The sequence below is a fragment of the Astyanax mexicanus genome, chromosome 15, assembly GCF_023375975.1.
Source record: "Astyanax mexicanus isolate ESR-SI-001 chromosome 15, AstMex3_surface, whole genome shotgun sequence".
Taxonomy (NCBI): domain Eukaryota; kingdom Metazoa; phylum Chordata; class Actinopteri; order Characiformes; family Acestrorhamphidae; genus Astyanax; species Astyanax mexicanus.
Genome location: NC_064422.1, coordinates 39,497,074 through 39,524,805, shown reverse-complemented (window position 1 = coordinate 39,524,805; position 27,732 = coordinate 39,497,074). Strand labels below are relative to the sequence as shown.

The window sequence follows — 27,732 nt, the reverse complement described above, 5'->3', positions numbered from 1 at the left end:
GGACTGGATTACAGTAATTTAAGTAGGCTGGAGTAAAGTTCCAAAGCCAGAAGTGGAGATGCAGTACCAGGCCTGAATCACATGGTGGTGTCGGAGCTGGGCTGGTGAGAGGGGGATGAGCGCTGGTGTGGAGCACTGTGGGTCTCTATGGGATTGAGTAGACCTACGCTATAGGAGGCTATAGAAGACTCGCTGAGTGAAGCATGAATAATAATAATAATAATAATAATAATAATACACTTTATTTATATAGCACTTTCTTAAACACAGTTTACAAAGTGCTTTACAGAAAATAATAACACACAAGGTGTAGAAGTTCAATTATTCAAAACAGTACTTGAGTCCAGTAAAATAAAAATATAACCGTAAAAAGAAATTTTAAAATAATTGAAGTAAGGTAGCTCAAATAAAAGCCTTACAGAACAAAAAAGTCTTAATTTTCCTCTTGAAAATGTTTAAATCATTAATGCTGCTTCATTCACTGAAACCCTTGCCAGAGATGATGGGGGAGGGGTAAAATGGGAGTGGCTAGCTCGACTGCATTGTGACCCCCATCGACCACCACCACTGCAGGAGTAAGATGCTGGAAATGCAACACACACACACACACACACACACATGTGAAGCAGCCTTACATCTATAGTACGAGTCCATCACTGATCTCAGTTCCTCATGCTACAGTACTAGAGCACACTATCAAGGACAGGTTAGAGATTGTATATGGCCAAAAAAAAAAGATCACACACTCTAATATTTGGTTGGACTGTCTTTAGCTTTGATTGCAGCACAAATTCAATGTGGAGTTGTTTCGATAATCTTCTGCAACGCCACACTATTTATTTCAATCTAGTGTTGCATTAATTTTTCACCAAGATCTTGCTGAATTATGATGATGAGTCTGACCACTGCACAAAGCCTCTCCATCCAGCACATCCCAAAGATTGCTGAACCTAAACCTGACCATCTTAAATCCACTTACTCCAATTTACTTAAATCCAGATGCCGACCTTTTTTTTGACCAGGCAGTGTATCTATATGCATTACATAACTCTTAGGCCCTCATCCCATTAGTCATTTGTACCTTCCTCTTCTTTTCAAGTGTCATCCTTCCTTCTGGGACTGAGTTATAAGGTAACAAAGTAATAAAGTATTTGAAATCCTCCCTCTAAAGAATAGGACAACCCTTCAATTACCTGATACATTGCCAAAATAAATACATATAGAATAACAGTACTTCATTAGCAGCTAAGAGCGAATGTTGTGAGAATGTTTTGCCCGTGAAACTACAGAAATATTAATTTTAAAGGATAGTTACATTATTTAGGGCATCAAATCTTTTTAAATTGGGAGAGTTGGCAAAAGTGGCTGATCACCATATTATACTCAGCAGCCGGGGTTTTGACAAAAAAAAAAAAAAAAGAAGAAGAAGTACTACATTTGTGGGTAAGGCTGAGTAAAGCATGAGTGCTACTTAGTTCACTGAAATACTTGGCAGAGATACTAGCAATGGTCTTAAGGCGATCGTGCCAGTTGGTTGTGATGCAGAGGAAAGATTTGCTCGACTTTAGTTACATTATTGAGGGCATCATATTTTTTAAAAATCAAAAGAGTGAAGGCAATTATGATAAGATTTTTTTATTATAGCCTATCCCAATTGCTCTGTAATATGGAGCTCATGTTAGCCTTATATTTGCTAGCTTCTTGTTCAGTTTTTTTAGTTGAACCATTTAAGGCGAAAAGGAATGTTTAGCTACATAGCTAACAAAGCTATCAAAAAACACCAATAGCATGAAGAATCTGCCTGAGCTTGTGGACGGATTGAAGCAAGGCAGTATGGGCTGAGACTTGTAACCATCTATCCCCAGCGAATGCTGTGCAAAACCAGCAAGCTGATTGGCTGTTTCTCCTGAAAGGCGGAACTTTATCCTTGAACTGGCTCCGTGATTGGTGTTAAGAGATTTTCCATTCACACAGAGCCAGTGGCCTGTCTCCTTATTAATGATACAGCTGAGCTAAGCAAAATGATTCGGGGCTGCTTGAAAATCATTTGGGGCTAAAGCCCCGGAAGCCGAGGCCAGGCGACGCCCCTGCCGTCTGTATTGAATTGGATTAAATATGCTTTATAATCGGCAACCAGAGAGTTAGAAAACCTCTATATCAGGGGGTGTCCAAACTACGGCCGAGGTATTTTAGAAATAGAATGAGAGTTGGCCCGCTGTTAAGCAGGTTTTTATAATGTGAGATTCAAAGTTTGAACACTAGGTGTCAGAAACGGGCCAAAGAGTCTAAAAGCGACGAGAGTGAAGTTTTAGCGCAGAAAAACGGGCCAAAGAGTCTAAAAGCAGAGAGAATGCGCATTTCTACCGCAAAAAAAACGGGCCAAAGAGTCTAAAAGCAGAGAGGGTGCGCGTTTCTAGCGCAGAAAAACGGGGCAAAAGAGTCTAAAAGCGGAGAGAGTGCGCATTTCTAGCGCAAAAAAACAGCCAAAGAGTCTTAAAGCGGAGAGAGTGTGATTTCTAGCGCAGAAAAAGGGCAAATGAGTCTAAAAGTTGTCGCAATTAAGGAGTTTAATATTAAGAGACATCATAAAATGAAACATCAATTTGAAAAATCTTAGTTTACACAACACTGTCAAAGATAAAGATAGTAAGTTAAGTAAAATGGTGTGTAAATGAAATAATCAGGAAAATTTATTATTTAAAGTGGTATATTTCATTATTTGTTTTATTACAGAGTCTGTGGCCCGTGACTTCAAATATATTTCTCCTTCTGGCCCCCGACAAAAAAAGTTTGGACATCCCTGCTCTATATTATACTCAGCAGTCGGGGTGTAGGGCTAAGTGGTAGGGGTAAGTAGTGAAATAGGATGAGGCCTTTTTTATGCCTTCATTCACTCCTGAAACTCCTTTAACTTGCAGTATATCATAGTAAATGCACACTGGCGTTTCCTCTCAGAGGAAAAACAAGTGGGAGGCAACCGAGATTTCATCTTGTGTAAACACAGCGCTCAGCGTACAGCCGCTGGGTCTCAAGGCCGGCCTGTCCTTTGAGCAAGTCTCTGGCAGGCGGGTCCTGCTCAGAAGCTCATGGAGCTTTTGCTGTCAGCGCTGGTTTGCAGTGCTGTCAGCGCTGGTTGCTTCTGATGGAGGCCAGACAGGCCTGGGTGGGTGTGGGTGGGGGCGTGTGTGTGTGTGCACTCTGCAGTGCCCCTGCGCAGTCAGGTGGCCTGCATTCATGCGGGTGGCGGCCTGCTGCAGAGCCTTGGAGCAGGGCCAGAAGCTAGGGTTTGGATGCAATTATCTGAACTGCTGCTGCTGCTGCCATGACGGGGCAGAGCGGGGAGCCACTGCAGGGGATTAAATCATTAGCCCCCGGACACAAACGACTAACCACACACTCAGCACTGCGCTCTGGTAAAGAACTGTGCTGTGCTGTGCTGTAATACAAACACAAGTAGTCTGCTGTTGTTCAGATGCAAAGTGAGGTCCAAAAGTTTGCACTGAGGAAATATGAAAAATGCACTGTTTGCTACATTCAGTATTAAGCTATACTCACTGTTGTGCTTTCAAACACATTATTTTTTTAGCATGGCTGGGGTTTATTTGTAATCAAAAATCAAAAATCACATTTAATTTTGCCTTTTTTTTTACTACTGATGTTATAATGCCCCAAAGCAGCTTTACAAAAAAATAAGAACCATGAAAAAGACTCAAACAAAGCTAAAATCCACTTTTTCTTGTTCTTTGTAAAATACGATAGGTCTCTCTGAGTTGTATATGATGCTGCATATGAAACTCTTCCTCAACCTCCACTGTCTGCAGTAGATAGTAAAAGAAAATCCTCAGAAATACGAGTTGATCGGAGAGACGTTAGGGTGTCGACGTCAACCAGTGACTTCATAGCCTGGCCCACCTCGGATCAGGACGGCCCACAGGCAGAGCTTACAGCTCTGTTTACCAAGCTAGCTAGTGTTAGCTATCTTGTGTAAGTAACTGTAGGTTTAAATTGGATCTCCGGTTGATTCCTCATTTTACAGAGACCTCAAATCTCTCATTAGGGAAGAGCGATGCTGGGGTTAATTTTATCTAGCACTCAGTGCTGTATCTCTGAAAACTTTTTGTCCTTTGAGTTTTAGAGCTGTAAACATGACTGTGGGGGGAAGGCAGGTAGACGTTAACTTCTGCAGTGTTGTTAGCCAATCAGAGGCGATATATTTGCTTGTATGAATATTCATGAACAAGAGCCAAACCTGTCTTTCTTCAGAGACCACTAATTCAGTGATTTAAAGCAGGGCTAAATTCATTCGTTCATACTAGATACCAAAACTAAACTGTTTATCCAAAGCCACAGTGGCAAGAAAAAACTCACAGGGGGGACCCATCCTTCTCTGGTCAAAACTACATAGAAATTATTGCTAAAAGTTCAATATACAAACACATAGGTCAGGTGTATGATATAATTGTAATAATGATATACCGTAATTCTCAGAGCTCACCGTTGCAGTAATTACCTCAAACGTGTACAAAAGGCTAGTTTTACCTGTTTATGAACACACAACAGTACAATACCAGTGTCCCAAAAACCCATTGAACCATTTAAAAAAGGTTTAGCATTGAAGGTCTCAGTTTATCAAGCTTCGGCTCAAGCTTTGGTTGTTTTTTTTTTCAGGTTTGTAGGTACCAGGGTTTAAACTGATAGCTAAGAAAAGGTATCCTTCACAATAAACATGCAAGCTAATATGCTATCCCTAACATATGCAGACTCTTCTTTTTGTGAAAAAATTGGTAATTCCTGCTTCTGTCTCCCACTAGATTCAGGAAGTATAATTCATGCTTTGAGCCACTTCTAAAGGACACACTTTACACATGCATTTCTAGACAAGCTGAAAAATCTAAAACCATCACTGAAAGGGTAAAAAAAAAATCATTCATAAATTGATTTTCTAAAACACATACCAGGTTCAGTTATTGTCTAAACACATGGTACAATCTGTATTTTGTCTCATTTAAAAGCACATATAAATTTATTAAGTTTTTAAGTTAGCTTTAAATGTGTGTTTCGGGGGCGCCGAGTGGTCCAGCGGTCTAAAGCGCTGCCACTATGAGCAGGAGGTCGCAGGTTCGAACCCCAGCTCATGCAGCTTTGCCATCAAGCTGCCGGCGTTAGAGGGAGCAAAATTGGCCCTGCTCCCTCTGGGAGGGTAGATGGCGCTCTCTCCCCACATCACTCCTACGGTGATATCTGCAACACAGGGCGTCTGTGAGCTGATGTACCGAGCCGCTGTGCTTTCCTCCAAGCGTGCTGGCTGCTCGGTAATGCTCCATCAGCAGCAGCTCGAAAAGAAGCGGTGGCTGGCTTCACATGTATCGGAGGAAGCATGCGTTAGTCGTCACCCTCCTGGTGTGCTGGGGCATCACTAGTGATAGGGGGAGTCCTAGTGGGTGTGTTGGGTAATTGGCCGTGTAAATTGGGGAGAAAATGGGAAAATTTTGAAATAAAATTATAAAAAAAAAAAAAATGTGTGTTTCGACAAATGAGGAAGGACAAACTTTACACATGCATTTCTGGACAAGCTGAGAGATCCAAAACCAGGGAAAGAAGCATGTGGACTGACACGGTAGAGTTACATTACAGGGTTTTACACAAATAGGACTGTATGGACTTGTGTTACGTTTATGTTTGTCCATTTTAGACAGTTTGTAAAGCTTTATTTGTTTGTTGCTTGTAATAAGTGCTATATAAATACATTTTACTTACTTTCTTTAAATGCCAATTAAATGCTGTAGTCATAGTTAACACTAATGCAGGATGTGGGCTAATCTATTATCTTTCATTGGTACTCTGTGGTAGATATACTTGTGTCTGACGGTGTAATGGAGGCAGAAATTAATCATCGCTTTGCTCTTTGTTATCTTTTATCTTCCTCTTTCCTGGACTACCAGTAAGGTGCAAGTACTTGTGTATGTGTTTAAGTGTGATAAAGCTGATATCCTTTCTAATTTCTAATTTCTGATTAGTAAAACTAAGCAAAACTTGTGTTCTAAAATCTAAAAAAAAAAAAAATCTAAAATTGAATCAATAAAATGTAATAAGCTAAAGTACTTCCGCTCCACGTTCAGGCACACTGTGTTTATGGCAGTGTTTGCATAAGAAGGCTGCATTCATTTCCAAAGTGTGTTAATTAGCTGGCAGGGATGGGCTCTGTCGGATAGGTCCTGCTAAATACCTGCTGAAATATTAACGCTCAGCCGAGGCCTGGGCTGGTCTAGAATTACAGTTAGCCTTTAACAATGTCGGACACACACATACTACATATGTTGAGTTAGAGAGCTGTAATCAGCCAACTGTACAGACTCCACTGTTAAAGTACGTGTTTGGGTGTAGCTTACGGCTTTACATAAAAAAAACAGCTTTGCTTTCTGAAACAACGTCTTGTAAAATCTCTTTTGCAACAATTCATTACAACACTTCAGCTGGACTTTAGCCTGTTGCTGATCTTTCACAGCAATAAAAGCTCTATACAGCCTGGCCTTTTTTAAAGACTGCCACTTATGGTTTATGGATTATGTTTTTATTACTAACTGGTTGTGATGCAAAGTCTGTACACAGACAGAACTGGATGCATGTGTTAATCTGTTGTTGGTGCATTGCATGTTAAAGCAACACTAGGTAGGATTTCCTTGATTTTTGATCTTTTTAAAGAAGTGAAATTACAGCTTGAAACTCACTGCAGCGCTGCATTGAGGTGTAATAGGAGGAATAGCGGTGCTCTCGTGTCTGTGCCGGAGCTCCTCTGAGCTCAAACCAGACTCTGTAAGTTTTCCGAGGCGGCCGCGACCAACGCTCGCGAGAACTGCGACCTGCTTTCCGACCTTTAGTTCTAACAGTTCTACAAGAACTACTGTTTCATTCTTTACAAAATAACATACAGACACTCTGGCAGAAGCTAGAAAGAGACCGAATATGTCTGTGAAAGCCAGAAAACGAGAAAGAGAAACTAATCCGCCTGAAACATTTATTACACTCTGCAACTGTAGGGGGAGCCCACGAGCACAAAACCTCAATCCTACCTAGTGTACCTAGTAAATGCTGTACTTACTAAATACTACTCAAACCTCACATCAGACAAAAAAAGCTATTTACTTTGGCTTTTATTGGGTTGCAGACAATATAACCCCAAGATTTTTGTCAATTGTCTGCCTGACAGTACACCACTAAATTTTGCGCATTTATAGTCAACTATTACATAAAAAGCTTTCATGTTTGATAAGGAACAAAAACTAAAAATCATATTAAAAATATTTAAGTAAATCCGCTAATGTCAAAATATATCAAATAAAATTACGAAATTGGCTCTTTCCTGAACTTTATTTTGAAATCAATACAAATCCTGAATACAAAGCAACCAGTTCATGTCCCCCAAACCTTTCGTTTTGTTATGTTTGTCTATTTTTTACGTCTATTTTCAATCATGCAGAATTTGGGTGGATTCCTGTTACTGATCTGGAATTATTATAAAGTGGAGTAGAGAGAAAACAGGCTGCTTCTCCATGTGTCCTGTAGGAGATTTCAAAACCCTCACATTTTCAGAATGTAAATAATTTATTTTACTGCAAAGAAAAGCTGAAACTGTTTGTACCATTCAGCTTTTGTTTGAACCACAATCAAAAAGCAATTTCTGTTTTTTTCTTTCTTTATGTCATGCCTTCCAATTTCTCTAGAGACTTATCCACCTTTACAAACTTCAGTTCCCACAATGCACTTCTCAGTCATGTGTCTCAGCCAGCCAATCAACACCAGATTGGCAGATCAGCCTCACCTGGGTTTTGATTCCTTTCAGCTGTTTTCCTATTTATAGATACTGGTCTGTTTGTTCTGCTTTTCGCAAAGTATTTCCCCTGTTATTTTAGCTAGATATCAAGCAATTTTGCCTTGATTGACTTTTTCTGTGCTTGACCTTTTTTTTTTTTTTTACTTTTGTTTCAGATTTTTTGTTTTTGTTGTCTTAAGACTTGTGTCTAGTTTTTACATTTGCTTGTACTTTGACTACGTTTGTTGGTTCAGTACAGTTTATTAAAGTCACTCCTAACTTTACTGCAAGTGTCTCAATTAACAGAAGCGTACCAACATTTGTGTCCATGTGTATACATCCATTCACGCATTTCAGGCCAAAAAACACATTCAAAAGTGTGTTGGGATAGTGAAGCATTAATCACTTTGTAATGTTGCCATTCTTTCTTAGAACATTAAAATGACATTTCAGATGTTAACGTGTCCCAGATTGTTGGGGTCATCGTTGTTGCATTTTGAGTTGGTGTACCCAGTGTTCCAGTGGTCTATTTGTTTGTGCCACTATGATCGGGAGATCGCTTGTTTGAATCCCAGTCATGCAGCTCCCCATCAGCTGCTAGAGCCCAGAGAGAGCACAATTGGTCTTGCTCTCTCTGGGTGGGTACAGCAGATGGCACTTTTTCCTCTCATCACTCCTAGGGTGATGTTGATCAGCACAAGGCTGCGTCTGTGAGCTGATGTATCGGAACCGAGTCGCTGCGCTTTTCTCCGAGCGTTAGCGCTGTGATGCTAATCGGTTATACTGCATCAGCAGCAGTTCAAAACGAGGCGGAGTCTGACTGCTATAGTCGTTACCCTCCTTGTGTTGTGGAATCACTAGTGATAGAGGATATACAGCTGAGTAGCAGCTGAATGGAAGGGACAATTGGTCTAGCTAAACTGGAAGTAAAAAAATACTTAATTACTTGATAGCCATGCCTTTCTAATGTGTGCAGCATGTGGTTTTCCACTGTTTTGTTGAAAAGTACATAAACGATTCTGGTAAAGATGTACAGGTGAAGGCATATAATGCTCTATTACAGAAATGCTTTCTGCATATATTGCTTTTTTGTAAACAACCGTGTTTTCTTATCATTTATAATGTAGGACACTGGCGAGAACAAGGCCATTCGTACATGGGACCACATTTATAAATGGACTACCCTGCATAAATTGATTAGAATTAGGTAGACAGTTAGATCACTGCCTTGTCTAAGCACTCAGGAGCGAAAGCCATCCATAATTAAATCTGAAATATCCCTTGTTACTGATCTCTCTAAGCTTTAGTGAACTGGAAGGCTGCATTTGCCAGGGGACTCTTTCCATTTGGTAATCGTTTTTTCAATTATTTTTTATTATAAATGGCAAAAGAGCACGTAGATTATGCGGACACAAATCTCTTTTAATCAGCTTTAGCTGGGGGCTTCCAGAAGCCAGCGTTCTGTGGACACTATGGGTGATACTCTCAGATTTATCTACTGTATCTGCAGGGTGATTACATTTTAGCCACCAAGCCCTGCTTACTGCTTTCCAGTAACCATTCAATACAGTGTACAGCAAACTCGAGAGTGCATGAGAAAAAAATAGATTAATTTAAAATAAGAATCAAACAGGAGAAGAAGAACAAGTCAAATTTTTTGTTTTATTTGTTTGTGTACTACTAGGGCTGGGCAATATTGTAAAAATAATAATAATACCTCAATATTCTTCAAATATATGAGCAATTCTCAATTATGATTAGGTTTTTTTCATGGTTTTCCATAACAACTGTCGAAAAAAAAAAACTCTTTATTAAAACACTTTATTTAGATTTTTTTTTTAATTTAAAGATGTGCCAAAATAGCAAGAATATAAAGCATAATAGCATAAAATAAACTTTAAAGCAAAAAACAATAAAGAAACGTTTAATAAAAAAAGTTTAATTTAACTGTTTTACAAGAATAGCAAGCAGTTTATATATTTAACATGGTCAAAAATAGCCTTATATTTTAGTTTTTAAAAAAGTGCAAAATATATAAATTAGGCCTGTCACCATAATTACAGTGTCACTTTTTTACTTTTAATAATTATTTTGCTGACCTTGATATTCACTTATACTTATTAGTACTTTCTCAGCAAGGAGAGCCCATTAACATGAGTCAGTAATAAACAACAGTTAAAAGCAGCAGTCCTTAAGTCCTTTTTCTTTTATATTGAAAGGAATAGTGTTCCTGCATGAGAACAGTATAATATAGCAAAATATTATTATAATAAATACCATCACTGTGCTTCTGATAACATTCCACATTAACTTGTCTCCACCTTGGCCCCGCCTCATCATTAGTGTTCACATCTGTGTCTAATTTGTTACCCCGCCCCCTCGTTATCTTCTCCAGGTGTTCCTTGTTTCCCCCACTCTCTCTACTTATACCATGTGTTTTTCTTTGTTCTGGTCGTTGCTTTTTAGCTATTGATAAAAAAAAAAAAAACTGGATTAGTGGCTCTTTAAAATGAAAGTTATGAAATTGTACAGTATGATTTTAACTTATTATAAATATTTACCCATAGTAATATGTGCCTATAATAAAAAAATTTAAATGAATGAGCTGCTCACTGAAATTAATTGTAATAATTCAATTTTGAATTTGGCATTATTATTTATAAATTGGTTTGGATTCCAATGGCTCTTATAGGTTAAAGGGCATTTAAATGCAATGTTTAGATGTTCCTAATGTTTTGGAACATTGACTATTTGGGGGGAAAAAATGGCAGATTAGTTAAATTACTTAAATAATCATTAGTTTCCGCCCTAATGTAAATTTAGGGCGGAAAAAATGTGATTTTTCCAATCATTATTGCATAAAAATTAATAAAATTAATCCAGTTAATTCAGTTAACTGCCCAGCACTAGTCTATACACACAGCACAGATACACACATGCACACACACACATACACACACTGGCTCTGTGGGAAATGTGATCCTGGTGCTGCAGTGCATTTCGAGGCCTGGAGGTGCATTAAGAATGAATAGGTCTTCAGTTTCACGGCTCTCACTCTTGGTAAACACCTGAGTGGTCAGGGGCTCTTTATACTTGTGATTATCACCCACCTGTGTCTCATGTGGCTTTTTATGTCCTCGATTACCCATTGACAGCGACTGGCATCTTATTACCCTGGTTTTTGGAACAACTCTAGGCAATATCACTCGATCTCGGCTCTCCGCGCTGTTCTCTCCAGACCACATAAAATTAATTGGATGTGACAGACATCAGACGTCTCTGTCCATTTCATTTATTGTTTCTGATTTTGTTGAGGTTTGATCTACTCCGCATGGATTTCTGTTCGCCCTCCAGTGTAACAACATCCTGTAATGGAGCCATAATATAGTCTCCATACATTTATTTTTATTTTATGAACTGCATAGAGCAATACTGAATTTGGCAATATTGATAATTGATCATTAAATTCATTGTATTACAGTGTTAGATGCTATTTAGGTAAGCATGTATATGGTTAATTAATGAAGTAAGTATTAATAGAGTTACTAAGTTATTTCCAGTCATTAATATCACTGCTTTAAACCAATAAAATGCTTTTTAAACCCGACAGGCCTGGACTGTTTCTTCCATTCATCTTCTCTATACAAATACAAAAAGTAAGCTATTAGAATTTAAAATAGAATTTAAAAGGAAAATGTTTAGGAATAGGGACATTTCAATTTTATGTCGCTATAGGCTAGCTATGGTTGTAATGCTCATTATCTATTATGCATGTCATCTGTTTAATAGACATCTCTATGCTGAAAAACATCAACACATTGGGCCCTAATTTAGTGATCTATAGTGCACAGGTCAATTGCGAATCGCACATCTGGATTTAGGGCGTTTCAGTGTGTCTTTGGTACTGTCAGGTTTAAAAAAAATACCTATTAATTGTCTTAATTAATGATGGTGTGTTTTGGGTGTAACGTGAAATAAACCAGTATGCCAGTTGTCATTCCCTTTAATAAACAGGTGAGCTCTGACTTTGGCACATTTGTATCTTAACAGTGCGGCGCTTTTGTGCGTCTCAGTAGAGGATACTGACCAGTACATTCACACTGTGAAGATACACCAGCAGCTCATTTAAGGGAACAGCAATGTTATTTTATTCTCTATACTATTTATTGTTGATGGAAAAACTGGATTTGTGTGCTGAAGTGCGTTCATTTGTGTGTGTGTGTAACGAGTGGGGGTGTACACGCTCTGAGCGCGCCAAACGCACATGCCGCTCATGTGTAGGCTAAGATAGGATACGCGCTTGTGCTTTTAGTTTTGCTTTAACAAAATGCAATATGTATGTTTCCTTTTACCAAATCAGTTACCTTATGCTAACCCAGCACTACAAAAGAGATTTTTATACTGTATAATTTGTAATACTTTTAATTTAAAACATATGCTACACTAAAATGCACTTTATTTATTCTTCTTCTGCTTGGATCATGAAAATAAGCCTAATCTAACATGGATTACATTAAAATTCCAGCATTCTCTATAAAGAAAATGGAAACTCTGGCAGTTCTGATGATGTAGTAAACCTCTGTGCTCGTGTTTTGGGCCCAGATTTCCAGTGATTCACTTTTTCCCAATATTGTTTTTCCTGTTTACAAGCACTGTAAGGTGGAGAGCTGCACGGAAATGGGGATGGTGGTGACACTGGGGATTTCCGCCTCTGCTCCTCGGGTACGGGGACGAAACGTTGTTTGGGAATGGGGATAAATTGTGGGTATTTGTGTGGAATCATTAAATGTGAAATGTCCGTTAGCTCCGCAGGAATGCTGATAAAAGTATGAGCTGTATTTTTACAGCAGCTAGAGTTAATTAATTCCTTATGTTTTAACCTGGAGATGTCTGGCAGACTGACCTCATACCCCATTTTCCTCTAACCACAACTTATAACTGTGTTGCTATTGCTTTGAAATCCAACTTTATATTAAGGTTTATTCCACCTTAAATGGAGCTCCAGTTGCATTTTTCCCTTTTCTGTGTAATTTAAGTGCATTTAAAGTGGAACAGATTTTTTTTTGAGTTTAGAGTTTTTCACAGATTCTTTGCCAAAATGTATGTTTCAAATAAAAAACAATGTAAAAAAAAAAACAACAGATCTGCATTCTAATTTTGTCTTGGTTGTAATCAGTAAATCTTGACCATCATCTGAACACACACTAACACACAGCAGAAGATTTGTGAATTATGGTTCTGTTTAGTTCGCTATTTAAGACATTTTGATTCAGTAATATGCTTTTAATGTGATATTTCTCTAGAAAGCATTTAGTACTTGCTCTTTTTGAAATACAGTACATGAAACTATTCTTCTACCCCATTACCTGCATTAGCCAATAAAAGAAAATAGAAAGAAAAATGAGTGATCATGAGATCATGAAAGGTCGTAAATTAGAAAACAGGAGCACCAAAGAACTATTTTCACAAAAAACAGCTCACAAGGCAGCAAGGCACAAGACACAGGTCACTCAAAATTAATCAAAACATATGAAATAAAACCTTTAAACCAAGATTATTTGAGAATTTGTGTTTCTCACTCTTTGAACCAGGGGTTTTCCAAGCCATTACATGGCGGGCCACAAAAAAACATCTGTTTGTAGAAAATGAAGTGTAATGGGATGGAGTGCTACAGACTAGTAGCTCTCCAGCCCAGAGGGTTGTTGAACCCAATTGCAGAACAGTTGATCTCAAAGCAGGTAAACCCCAGAGAAAAGAATAAATAAGAAGAAAAATACACGGGGATTGAATCCATGTTGTCAGGGTCACGCTCCAATACACTACTGCTCCCCCGGCTAGTGAGTTGGGACACGGTTAGGGAAAAATGCCCTTATAAAGAGATAGGAAGAACGGGCAGAAATTAAGGTTCGCCAGAGAAGCATTTTATTAATTTTTTTTTTTTTCATTAACGTTCATTATAGTTCAAGCAACCTCACAAACCAGATGTTTCATGCTTGTGGGCCACATCTGGCCCTTTAGCGGCCACCTTTTCTTTAAACCCTTACATGCATGAACTGTAATTCACAATTTTAGCCCACCACCACAAGCTGAGAGGTGCAGAATCAGCTCTGAAATTGAAAGAAAGATGTAAACTTAAATGGTAGAGTATTATTATTATTACCAGATTTTTCACAAATACAAATTTGTGAGCTAGGAAGGGTTAAATATTGTCCAGGTAGTTTTACTCCTTATAGCAGTTGCATACTGCTATAAGCAGTTTGCTGTTCCTGGAATAGGAAAAAAGAGAGTCATGGGGATGAGGGCATGGTTGATTCATGTGGGGATGGGGTGTGGACAGTGTTAGAGACATCTGGGAACAATTAAGGAATGAACAGAACTTCATCCCTCTCCTGGTCTCTATAGAAAAAAGAAAATTTAAATGATCCACTCTAACTCACACACCATGTCCAGTTTTGGGCTGAACCAGAGTCATACATATACAGTTGCTCATTATGGATGAGAGACACTGGCCTAACGCCTATGGAAAAAATGCTGTAAGTGCTGTAAAAGTTAAACAACCACATATAACCCAATACCCTCCCAGCTGCCTTCGCTTTTATACTGCATTATCATCTGCTTCTGATGCAGACACCACAAATGAACCAGAGTGAAGCAGCTTGAACTGTAGTCATAATGAGAAAATTAGCTTGAACTATTTTAAGTAGGCCTATTTGGATTCTCTAAACAGGGCTATATACTCCAGCTTTCAAATGAGCCACGAGGGATCTGGGCCAGTCAAGCATGGATAAATCAGCCTAGGATACACAAATCTGTCAATGCATCTCTACCTCTGGCATTATCCCTCAATCCTCTGGGTATTTTCCACCCACGAAGACAAGAACTGATACCCATTTCATTACAGTTACAGCTTAGCCTCTGTTTGGGTCTGACAGCCAAGCTAATGTTTCACGCTTGTTTTCAACAACAGAGGTGGCATTGTGAAGACCGGCCCGTGGGCCTTGTTTGATCAAGTAAAACAATGGGAATGTGTGCAATTTGGGAAAGGGATTATGACAGAATCTTTGTTTTTCCTGCATAATTAACTCACCAAAAAGGCCTGATCCTAAAATGGTAAAACAAAAATATATAGCTTATGACCAACTTTTGCTGGTTGCTGTTTTTGGAAGGTCTAAGCTTGTTTTTTTTTCAAGACCAAAATGATTAAATAACTGGTCATCTGGGTGAAAACATACACTATGCTGGTAAACAAGGCATTTGATTTTCAACCTCTGTGGTCTTATGTCTAGCTCAAACCGGATCAAAATTAGATGCCGGTTCATTGTCGGTGGAAAAGTGCTATGTGAGTCAAGAGCAGCAACTACCTACAGCCAATGAAACTACTAATAGAGAGATTCACAATGTAAGCAAATTATTTTCTGCATGGCATCGCTAGTTCTTGTGTGCGTTTAGTTCTTATGTGTTCTTGAAGAGCAGCCAGACCGTCGAAAGACCGGCTCTGGAAAGACTCTTATGTGGAGCATCATTTGCTGGAGTGGAGAGCAAACAGCTGGTCTGAAGTACATGCTCAGGTCGAGGAGGTAAAAAAAGGCCAGGTGGTTTGCTTTTGCTGTTTTTGCAGCTATAGCTGCACAGCTGCACCAAGAGATGTGTGGGTACGAGAGAGAAGCACGTAGCTAATGCTTATGCGTAAAAGCTAAAAGATGCATAAATTGCGAATTTGGCCATACACATTCAAGTCACATGTCCATGGATCGGATACATATCTGATTTAGGACCTCAAATCTGATTTGAAAAAATTGGATTTGGCACATTCACACAACCATGAAAAAATCAGATCTAAGCCACATTGAGTAAAAAATCAGATTTGAGTCACTTGAGTCATTGAGTCATTTAGCCTGGAAATGTGAACGTAACCATTACTAACTAATTTAGGGCCTACACTAAACACCTACAATGGGTGACATTTGTTATATTTGTTATTAGCTTTAGAGGAAATATGGCATTTAAGACCACAAAACTGTTACAAATCGTTCAAACAAAACATTTCATCACTAAACCTGTATTTTCTGTCTTCTACACACTTTCTGAAGAATGTAAAAGCCATAAGGCTCTGGAAAAAATTAAGAGACCACTTTCAGTTTCTGAATCAGTTTCCCTGATTTTGCTATTTATAGGTTTATGTTTAAGGGAAAATTAACATGGTTTCATTCTATAAACTACGGACAGGATTTCTCCATAATTTAAAATAAAAATATTGTTATTTAGAGCACTAATTTGCAGAAAATGAGAAATGGCTGGAATAACAAAAAAGATGCAGAGCTTTAAGACCTCACATAATGTAAAAAAAAAACAAGTTCAAATCCATATTTGGTGGAATAACTGTGGTTTTTAATCACAGTTTTCCTCCACCAGTTTTACACACTGCTTTTGGATAACTTTATGCCTTTACTCCTGGTGCAAATATTCAAGCAGTTCAGTTTGGTTTGATGGCTTGTGATCATCCATCTTCCTCTTGATTATATTCCAGAGGTTTTCAATTTAGTAAAATCAAAGAAACTAAAAAAAAAAGTGCTCTCTTATTTTTTTCAGAGCTATATATCAGCTCAGGTGCTTCAGATTTCTTCTACACATTTATGGCCGGCTCTCCGCTCCAGTGTGTGTGTGTGACCAAGGGAGTGACGCATTGCAGGTACAAACGGACCAATCAGAGACGTCCGCACGACCGCATCTCAGACGATAACCCTCCGCCGTCATATAGTTCCCTCTCGTTTTTGTCAATTATTTTTTCAGTACGCCACGACTTGCTGAATTTCTTCTAAGTGACATTTCTACACGTATTTGTAGTTAAATAGAGCGCTTATCTAGAAAGCAATTAATCGCGGTTTTTGAGAAGCTCCCAGCCCGAACGCAGATGAACGGGCGGATGAATACACGCGTAGGGGAGGCGTTTATGTACAACCGTCAAGGCGGGTCTCCGCTGTAGTGAAATTTCAGTTCTCCAGTTGAGAAGCGGCTTGTGGGAGGAAGACACACAAATACAGCAAAATGGTGAGTTTGCAGCAAATTTACTCACTTTAAATGAGGAAAGATGGGAAATGTAAGCAGTTTAGAGGCATGTGTTGGGTGTTAGAGCAGCTAAGAAGCTGAGAGAATAAAGATAGAGTAGGTTTAATGATCGCTAGATTGGTTGAACTAGCTATACGTTAAATTTACGTGTCTGTATTAACGTTAAGCTAGCTAACCGCTAAAGCTTAGTAAACCTAGTTATTGTTTAACTTAAATATTGTAGTGTTTAACGGGTTTTAGTAAGCCAATTTAGCAAAACCCGGTCCACAAATACGCTTTAATACCTATTTAACCTAGCTAGGTAGGTAACGTTATAGTATTGAGGGAGCTACGGTAAATTACAGTTTAGGCGCCTTTTTAGTTAACCTAGCTAGCTGTAGTTACGTTTCCATGCTTGGTTACACCAGTTGAGGGTTTAGTTATAATCTAACAAATTAAAAACAGCTCAGGAAAAATAAGAGAGCACTTAAAAATGATGAGTCACTTTGATTTTACTAAATTGAAAACCTCTGGAATATAATCAAAAGGAAGATGGATGATCGCAAGCCATCAAACCAAGCTGAACTGCTTGAATTTTTGCTCCAGGAGTAAAGCAGCATAAAGTTGTCCAAAAGCAGTGTGTAGGACTGGTGGAGGAGAACATGATGCCAAGATGCATGACAACTGGAATTAAAATTTTCAGAACTTCTATACCTTTATGATGTCGGAAAGCTCTGCATATTTATGTAATTTCAGCCATTTCTCATATTCTGCAAATAAATGCTCTGAATGACAATATTTTCATTTGCAATTTCCGAGAAATGTTGTCTGTAATTTGTAGAATAAAACGACAATGTTCATTTTACTCAAACATAGACATATACGTAGTAAAATCAGAGAAACTGAAGTGGTCTTTTATGTTTTTTTTTTCCCAGAGCTGTATATTATGCTTATTAACCGTAAGCCTAGCAAACCTAGGTATCTTATCTTGCTAACAAACTTGGTTTACGTTGTATTAACATTTTTAAAAAATCATTAAATTCTAGCTAAAAAAGACTTTAACTTCGTTGACAGCAAAAAAACATAATTGTTCGTTTTTTGGGTTGATTTATTGAGAACATTTTAAACAACCGTTATTTAACTAACATTAATTAAATGTTAGTTAACTAGATAACCCTCCATGGCATAGTGTTGCCTTCAGGCAACAATCCAAATTTGTGGTTATTACACCATCTTTACGTAACAAACCTTATTTACTTATTTATTATTAATTTATTTGTAATATTAGCTAATGTTACAGGTCACATAGACGTCCAATACAATGAAACGTACAGGTGGGTCACAAATAAAAAAAAAAAAAAGTTTTTTTTTTTCTTCATTTGTTGCCTTTGGGCAACATTTTGCAAGTAGACCACTTTTTTTTAGATTGCTGGAGGTGATGATAATATATATGTATGTGTGTGTGTGTGTGTATATATATATATATATATATATATATATATATATATATATATATATATATATATATATATATATATATATATATATTATGCCATAATGTGTTAACCTAATGTTGAAACATGGAATTTAGTTAATTTAAAGGTTTTGAATGGTTGTTGCTCTACACTCAAATTAGTTAGTTAGCCAGTGTTTTTAGGAGAAAGGTGCTTCCTACAAATATCAATAATCAACCTTTATTTCGTCTCTGAGTACATTGAGTGTGGCTCTCATTTTATAATGTAGCTGAGCCAATACATAAGAAAGAATAAATAAATACAAAGATCCAGATACAAGATATTTAAAAGTAAGATAAAAAACAAGATTAATGCAATTTTTTTTTGGAATCATAAAGTCATGGATAAGGGGTAACAACAAAAATAAGAACACAAAGGAGTAAAAACTATTAAAAGAAGAGAGAAAATAAAAGAAACCGTAAAAAGTAGGTTAAGACAGCTAAACAACAACAACAAAAAAAAGAAGTTAATAAAAAATTCAATAAGACCCAAAACAACTAAAAAACACTCATAAAGATAAAGAAAATAAAATCACCTATAACAGTGGCAGGCTGTCTGAAGGTGGTTAAAGACTGAGTTTAAAATTATTTCATATTATAGCTTTACAATTTCCTGTAGTAAATATTAATATTTTTTTTATTTAAATGTCTATTTATAGCGACACTACAAGACCAACACAGTACAGTCTTTAAGAATAGAATGCAAACTTGATAGGTTATACATATTTAATGTAAGTGTCGTCTAATACAAACAGTGTTGCATTACTGTAAATCGATTGATTCAATGTCCTTTTTTATAACTTCGTTATCTGAATTGTCTTTAAAAAGGATTAAATCCACCTTCCAGAGATATAAAAATGGTGGTTTACAGTAAGTACTGTTGACGATAATGAACATTGGTATCTAGCTAACTAAAGGTTTAGTTAAGTAATGTTTTAATTAATTATTTATTGACCCTATCTAAGACATTATTAAACATTTATTAGGTACACACTTATAGTTGCTTAATAAAATATTGTAAATTTATATGCATTGAGGTTAGTTTTTTTTTTTAAGTAGTAATTTAATAAGGTCTTAACTAGTGTCAATTAATAATTGAGACATTCTGTCTTGTTAAGCACTGTTACTTAATGTAATCTACTCATATTGTAAAGTGTTATGTTACCCAAGTTAGTTAGCTTAACAGTAGACTGAACTGAATTAAGCTGAAAGGAAGCAACATTGTTAATTTAGGTTTGTTTAAAATAATAATAAATGGTTTGAATAGAAATGCAGTAATCTTAAGCTTACTGTAGCTAAAGAATTTTAAATTTTTTTTGTATGGTTTGTGCCGTTTTGTTATGTTATGTAGTTTTGAGCCTAGTCTGCAGTATTAAACATTTTTTTTTTAATATTTATTTTTCCCATACCTGCAGAAACCCTGTGTTTTACAACAGGGATGTGCAGTCTTATTCACAAAAAAAACATTGACTTGACTAAAGGTTTTCATTCAGGATAGTTAACCTACCTAGTTAGCTAAACAACCAGTAGCATAGCTTTCAGATTCCACTTGTTTTATCAGTTGTTCACTCTTCAAAAAATCAGAATGTTTGTGCAGTTCTTCATTCAGCTTGGCTGAATCAGAGACCTTGGAGACCCCTGCGTTAGGATGTGAAACAGTTGTGGTTACTACGTTAGTTGGGGTTATGTAGTTATGTCATTGGAAATGGAGTGAGGTAGTTAGTTAATCTCAATTTAGCTAGAATTGTCAAATTTGGTCGTGTTTTTATGAAGCAACCAGACAGTCTTTCTAGTTTTACTTGTTCAGTCTGCTCAGTAACTTGTCTGAATGAACATGAGCTCATATGCCATTTCATTAATTTTAAGCTCAAGTTTCAATGTTTGTCATTTGCACTCCAACTCAGGACGTAAGCATATTGAATTGCTTGTGGTGATGCTCTACAGCAGGGTTATAGAATATATTGGCAGCAGTAAATCATTGTTTTTTTTTTAAATTAAATGCACAGATATACAGAACAACAAAAACTTGTAAGACTCTGCTGATGAACACTCATCATATGTATTTGTGTATTTGGTAATGATAGGTTATATAATCAACTTATTGTATATCAATGGATGGATATTAATAATTTAGCTTACCTCCTATTGCATGTTGTTTTAAGCAAGGAGAGCACATTAACATGAATGACCTGGAAGCTATCGTAGCTATCTAACTCTTGTTGGTAGTTTTTAAAATGTATTGTAGTATTAATAATGATGCATTCTCCCAAAATATTTATTCCAAAAAACAATAAATGTTTATTGTGACTGGCCTGATAGCAAAACCATATGGCTTTACTGGTTAATATTTGAACTAGCTAACTAGCTAACATTAAACTGCTAATGTAAAGAAACAACCTAACAAACTAGGTATTTAATTTACAAATTCCTCTAGCTCATCCCAGCCTGTTAATATTAACACATTACTTTTACGCCTTATGTGTATAACTAGCTATATTTATCAGTTTTTATTGGTCTAAGAGGTTCATTATCATCCTAAGGCCTTAGGATAAAGACAGAAGGCCAGGTTTCTAGAAACGTAACCAGAGATGGTGCTTTTTGTGTGGCATGTTAAATGATTGGTTAATATACCTACGTAAAAAAAAATTGGTGCTCTATATATATAGTAAAGCTAGCTTGCCCAATCACTAGTACCTTGCTTATTAGGCTTATTAACTGATTGGGTTTCCTCGCTGCTGGTGAGTTTATAGGGCTATAACTCAACATGATCTTTAACCCTGTAACCAATAATGTTGGTTGTTTAAGGGCAGGAACCTGAGCTCTTTGTAAAAGGCAAAAAAAAAGGCGTGCCATTTCACCCACCATGCAGTGCTGGGGATCAGATAATAAGTTGTTTAAAAATAATAAGAGAGAGAGTTGGTTTACTGAAACATTTTATTAACCTATTATTTTATTCTTTTCCGTTTCCAGGCTGATCAACTTACAGAAGAGCAGATTGCTGGTAAGTTCATAAACTAGCTTATTCTCCTCACCCAGTTCTGCCTTTCTACCATTTCACATTCCTTTTTGCTTGGTCTTTTCTAGTCCTGCCAGCTCCTCATGTGTTTGTAGATTGTCAGTTCTTTTGTTGCCTTTTAAGGCGGGTTGCTAGACAAGCCTATGTGTTAACTCCCTCTGTGCATGAATGGGTTGTCTCACTGCACAGAGGTCACTTCCTTAAAGCTGCTATTAAAAAGAGAAAACATAAATTCACGGCTGGATATTTATGGAAACTTGGTGGGAACACGTCACTCGCTTTTTTTTTTTAAAGGACCTGTAGGCTATGTGTGTAATATTTACATGAGATCCTGTGCTATCAGGCCTCCTGTGGTTTATGCTTCATGTGCATTAGTTACAGCCTCTCTGTTATGCCTGGTGCATTTAATTTGAGCTTTTTTCTGCCAGATGTAGCTATGCAGGTTGGGAATAAATGTGAGTACTGCACTTAAAATCGTGGTTTTGCCACCCCCAGTGTGTGTGTTGCTTTTGTAACTGGAAAGGCTGTGGATTTTTGCAGTGCAGATCACATTTCCTCCCACTCTGCTTCCACATCCACCTACATTACACATAATAACTATACCCATCCATGTTAGCTGATGTAACAGTGGAGGATTTTTATGAAGATTCTGTTCTAGCAAATTGTTGATGCTTACAGATGCACATAAATGTAGCTGTTAAAGACAGTGATTCATTAGGATTAGGCCTGTCACAATAAGATTTCTAATAAGAAATAAGAAATGATTGTGATACACGACATAATGATAACAGAAAAGCATAAAAAAGCAATGATACAATTTTTAAAGAAGACAAAATTTGAATTAATCCTTTATTATAATTAGTCTGGGAATTATATACTTATTTCCTCACCTACTGTGTGTATAGAGTCAGTTATTTGAAGCATGACTGGCTAAAATACTGTTCTCTGTTAAATATGTGAATAAACATACAAATTAACACAATAGACCATATCTAGATTATTGATAAAAAGTTATTGAGATCATGTCAATTTATTGTACAATAAATCGATATTGCATTAATTGTGACAGGCCTAATTAGGATGGATTTGGACACCAGTGTATATGGTGCCTATTAATTGTGGTTTATTAAGATCTTGATGTGAGGGAAAATATATTATGTTTTAGATGGTACAGTAGGTTTAATTATATTTAATATATTTAATATTTAATATAGAGTAATGGATTGAACAATCAAAATATCATAAAACTTAAGAGACAATTGTAGGAATATGTTACTTTATTTTTCAATCTATTCAGAATAGAAATGGTAACACTGCAGTTTTAAGTGATGGTAATTTTTAAAATTGATGTTTCTTTTGTCTTACAGAGTTCAAAGAGGCTTTCTCGCTATTCGACAAAGATGGAGATGGTACTATAACCACCAAAGAGCTTGGTACAGTGATGCGCTCCCTTGGCCAGAACCCAACAGAGGCAGAGCTACAGGACATGATCAATGAAGTAGATGCAGATGGTGAGAACACATGAAACCATTTGGGGGTAATTTGCAGTGATGAGACCTTTCAAGTCCGTATTTGCTGGACCATATTTTGCATATGGTGCTTTTATTATTATTTTTTTTTCTTTCGTTCATATCTGAAATGCTAATCAACAGAATACAGTGATGGGCATGTGACCTACTGCTCTGTGATAAACTGAGATCTGTTATTACCTTGTGCAACATCCCACTAACAATGAAACACAGTCTCTCGATTATCCTGCCTATAACCATATAAGACATTTTTACTGTCAAGAAAAGCACATAAAAGACCTTTTTGGAAAAATTCCACCAGTGAATTTTTTTTTTTTTTTTTTCGATTTTAATCACATCTTAGGATCAAAAATCTAATTTAATACACATTTAGAGAGATTTCACTTATCATGCTATAACCTTTGAACAACTGTACTCTATTTAGATATATAAAACCAAGTGTTTGCCACAAATAGCCAAATTTGTGCTGAAGTGGCAATAAAACCCCAACAACCAACCATTACCTTGTGCAGCATTTGAGTTGAATAAACTCTCTCTTTCTTGATCAGGTAACGGAACAATAGACTTTCCAGAGTTCTTGACCATGATGGCGAGGAAGATGAAAGACACAGACAGTGAGGAAGAGATCAGGGAAGCTTTCCGTGTCTTTGACAAGGTGTGTATGATCTCTACAGGCTTATCTGTGTTTCTCAGTGTCCGTCCGTCCTCATAGCGGCCCCGTTGCTTAATGACCTATATGTTTTTTTTGTTTGTTTTTTCCAGGATGGAAACGGATACATCAGTGCTGCTGAGCTGCGTCACGTAATGACAAACCTGGGGGAGAAGTTAACGGACGAGGAAGTAGACGAAATGATCAGAGAAGCAGATATTGATGGTGATGGCCAGGTCAATTATGAAGGTAGGTGGACTGGGTCACTGTTAGGGCTGCATTATGCACAGATTAGAGCTTTGTTACTGTGATGTGCACAAGATAGATCAATAGTCACTTTGCAATACATGCAGTGTAGGGCCCTTGCAATGACGTAAACATGGACATATTTAGTAAATCAGGGCTTGTTTGGTCATGAAAAACGTGGAAAAGTCATGAAATTTGAAAATGGCAATTTCCAGGCCTGGATAAGTTTTGGAAAAATAAAAACACAAATCTTTGTGTTTCAGTTTATCGATGGAGAAAATTTTGAGCTAACAAATGCATCAACACAATGGAGCTCTTAGAAACTGACGCACATTTTATTTTTAAAGCTTGTGTGTCAAAGTTTTTTATTAGATTTGTTTAAGACCTACTATAATAAATTTAATTTATAGTTTTAGTTTACTTTTGTTTTTTTTTATTGTCCATGTCTGCACTGATGTTTTAAAAATCGTATGGTCATGAAAATTTGCCTTGAAGGCATAGAAAAGTCATGAAAAAAAATCATGGAAATGTATTGGTTAAAACGTGTATGAACCCTGTAAATGATTGACGGGAATAAAGAATCCAGAACAGATCTAGAGCTAATTAAACCATACACATCATGTTGCTTTAATCCAGAGAGTTATTTTGCACCATTTTATTTATTTATTTAAATTCTATTCTAAAGGCAGGTCATATTTGATTACTCCAATTGTTGGTACATTGAGCTTGATGTTGAATCACAGATATCTATTAAAGAAATCTTTTTAATATCACAATGTCACATTTTTTTCCAATATCGTGCAGCTCTAGTCATTGTTCATTCTTAACTTTGATGTAGAAAAGAAATCTGTGGAAGAATGCTTAGTGACTTAGTGAGTTAAGTCCTTTTTTTCCTCTCTCTCTCTCCACAGAATTTGTACAGATGATGACAGCGAAGTGAAGGCCTTGTACAGAATTTCTTGTATAAAATATTTGCCTTTTCTTTGTAATTTCTGTAAAATCTTTCATTTTAATTCTACTCATCTTCTCCTGCTGTCCAAAGGAACTGCATGTCTGAATTTTTTTTTCTCCCATCTTCCCCTCCATGTGCATTGTTAATGTTTCTTTTTGATCTAAGAAGCAGTCCAGTCACAGGACCAGGTGAAGGGTATAGGCACACATGTTGGCTGGCTGGCACTTTCTTCTCTTTGGGCTTTTTTGCTGTCTGCCTGCCTGCCACCTGATGAGTGGAGGTTTTGAGGGTCCAGCTGACTGATGATGATTTTGGTTTTGTTTTTTTCTTCTTTCTTTTTCTTTTATTTCCCCCATTTTTTGTTTGTTTTGATTTCTGTGGAGGAGCTACTCTGCATGGGCAACGGACTAAGTATATGTGTGTGGAAAAAAAAAAATATATCCTCAACATTGCACTAATTGCAACATCAGTGAATGAAATAACGGGTTTATCGGCAGGTACTCGTACACTATATAGTCTTTTTTTGTATTTGTTCTGTTCTCCAGGTTATTACTATGCTTTATAATTAGTCACTTCTTCTTCTTTTTCTTTTTTTAACTGCTTATGGCACTACCATGCCTCAAAGAATCCATTCCAAGTTGTATATTTGTTTTCCAATAAAATTAACAATTTATCCCAAATATTTTGCGTTTTTTCTTTATTTGGAAAAAAATCTTTGCTCAGCTGGTTACCAGCTAGAACCTATATTTTCTCCACCTTGATTTTAACTTAGTTTCACTTAGTATAGAAAAATTTGATTGTACCATTTTGTTCAAGAAGGAGGATTGAAGTTCTGGAAGGAGCAGAACTACATAAAAGTACTTTTTAAATTTTTATTTTAGCTGTAAGGCAAAAATAATCCCTAAAAAGTCTTATTTTTAGGATTAGGAAACGACAGTATAACCTTATAGTGAAAAGTTGATTTTAAAAAAAAATAAAGTATTCCTAAGTATTGCAGCATTTCTATCGAGTCGTTTATCAAGAAATTTGGGCACAATATGAAGAGCTGATGCCAGATTTACACATGGCAAAGTGAACTTTTTGTCCATTTTAAAGCATATAAATAGTTTAATTACAATCAGTTACATTTTACTAATGTTTATGATGGGTTGAATTTCTTCTTTGTTCTTCTTCTTCACCACTCTCTTTCCTTCTTCTTCACTGCTCTTCGTTCTCCTTCTTCTTCACTCTCTTTGTTCTTCTTCACTACTCTTTCTTCTTCTTCACCACTCTCTTCGTTCTTCTTTGCCACCACTCTCTTCGTTCTTCTACTTTCCTCGTCTTCTTCACTACTCTTTCTTCTTCACCACTCTTTTCGTTCTTCTTACTTCTTTTCTTCACTCTCTTCGTTCTTCTACTTTTTCTTCTTCACCACTATTTTCGTTGTTCTACTTCTTTTCTTCACTCTCTTCGTTCTTCTTCTTCACCACTCTCTTCTTTCATTTATCGGGCACTCAGTTTCTGCATGGATGTTTTCAGTGCTGTGTTAAAGCCTGGCTGCACTGCTGCACCGTCATCTCCTTAAAAGGGGCTGTTGAAAAGCTGCTATGGTTCCCAGTGTTGGAGGCACAAAAGGTTTGAGGCTGGGACACGTTGGCCGAGTGGTTCGTCGTCGTTGGTGGCGTGTGTAAATGGTGGCGGCTGACGGGCCTTTTGAAGTAATCAAGTGCAGGTGATGGGGAGTTGGAGCAGCCAGTCCCCGGCACGCTCACAGTGCAAACAAATGTGAAGGGGCTGCGGCTGGAGAGCAGTCAGGCGTGAATGGCCCGCTGTTTTGGGGGAGAGATGGGTGTACGTGCGTCCCTGTTTCTCTGGGCTGTACGGAGTATGGAGCATCGCTTTTAATGTTCTGGCTCAGATCTTCATGTTCCATGAAGTCGCCTAGCAACCATGAATTCCCGTCCCACAGGGAGCTGTGTTCTCCCTGTTTCAGCAGACTCTGAAGGATCATCTCGAACCTCAGCAGAGCGTGCCATGTAGCTACGCTGCTGCCTGGGTGCTGATATGGGGGTCTCTGAGGAGAGAGACAAACACAATTGTGTTAATGTTGCTTCAGTTTTTTTGCTTTTTAATTTGGAAGAAGAATGCCTACTAAAGCTGGGCAATATGATGATATTTTATTGTATCATGATATCAGTAATTCTTATAAATGGTGCTTAGTTGGATGATTTGCAGTATATTTTAATACAGAACAAATACAGTATTTAAAAAATTGTGGTATTTATTTTATTAGATATTTTACTTATTTTATTTTTACTATATTGCCTAGCCCTAGTGCCTACTGTGAGGCATGCTTATGCAATATATTCATAGCATGAATTCCAGTTTGTGGTGAAGTCTGTAGTGTGAAAAGAGCTTCCATAGCTTGGTCCTGGTCCTCTACTACCTTCCTAAAAAGCTCAGGTTTGACACGCATTTCTTTTAATTTGGAGATGATTTAAAAAGCTGCTGTTACCTAAATCAGGTGTGTTTGATTGATTAAGGTTTCCACTAAACTCTAAGGGGTGAGTAGGTCAGCAGTATTGAGCACCCCTATTCCACTAAGTTTCAGCAGGTCTGTAAGTCTTTAATATGCTTTAATTAATTTATCTTAAAAAGAAAAGCTGTAATTTTTAATCTTAAAAGGTTTTAAATCAATCTTCTAATGCTTATAAAAATCCCACAGTCAGTACACGAACCAGTATAATTTTGGTTCTATTTTAGTTTCCAAATTTGAGCTGCTTTGAAAAAGTAATCTGATTACTGATTACTCCTTTAAAAAGTAACTTAGTTACTTTATGGATTACTTGATTTTAAAAGTAACTAAGTTACTTTACAAGTTACTTTATTAGTTACTTTCAGCAGCTGCAGACACCACCTCCCGCCGCCTTAACATAAACATTATAACCAGTTTTGCCAATACTCCCTTTATTGGAAAATGCATTTTTAACAGC

At 37.0% G+C, this 27,732-nt stretch overlaps 1 protein-coding gene across 1 annotated transcript; it reads left to right on the top strand.

Moving 5' to 3' along the window:
• The first annotated feature begins 16,731 nt into the window (after positions 1-16,731).
• Positions 16,732-25,440, top strand: calm2b (calmodulin 2b, (phosphorylase kinase, delta)). Its single transcript, XM_007230969.4, has 6 exons — positions 16,732-16,858; positions 21,339-21,369; positions 22,752-22,895; positions 23,462-23,568; positions 23,676-23,811; positions 24,720-25,440. The coding sequence occupies exons 1-6, from the start codon at positions 16,856-16,858 to the stop codon at positions 24,746-24,748; spliced, it is 450 nt and encodes a 149-aa protein (XP_007231031.1). The 5' UTR covers positions 16,732-16,855; the 3' UTR covers positions 24,749-25,440.
• The last annotated feature ends 2,292 nt before the right edge of the window (positions 25,441-27,732 follow it).

What these genes read in the sequence shown, in the direction of transcription:
- calm2b (XM_007230969.4), top strand. An exon ending in CAATGAAGTAGATGCAGATG is followed by an intron (nt 22,896 to 23,461) that starts GTGAGAACACAT and finishes TTTCTTGATCAG; the next exon opens with GTAACGGAACAATAGACTTT. An exon ending in CTTTCCGTGTCTTTGACAAG is followed by an intron (nt 23,569 to 23,675) that starts GTGTGTATGATC and finishes TGTTTTTTCCAG; the next exon opens with GATGGAAACGGATACATCAG.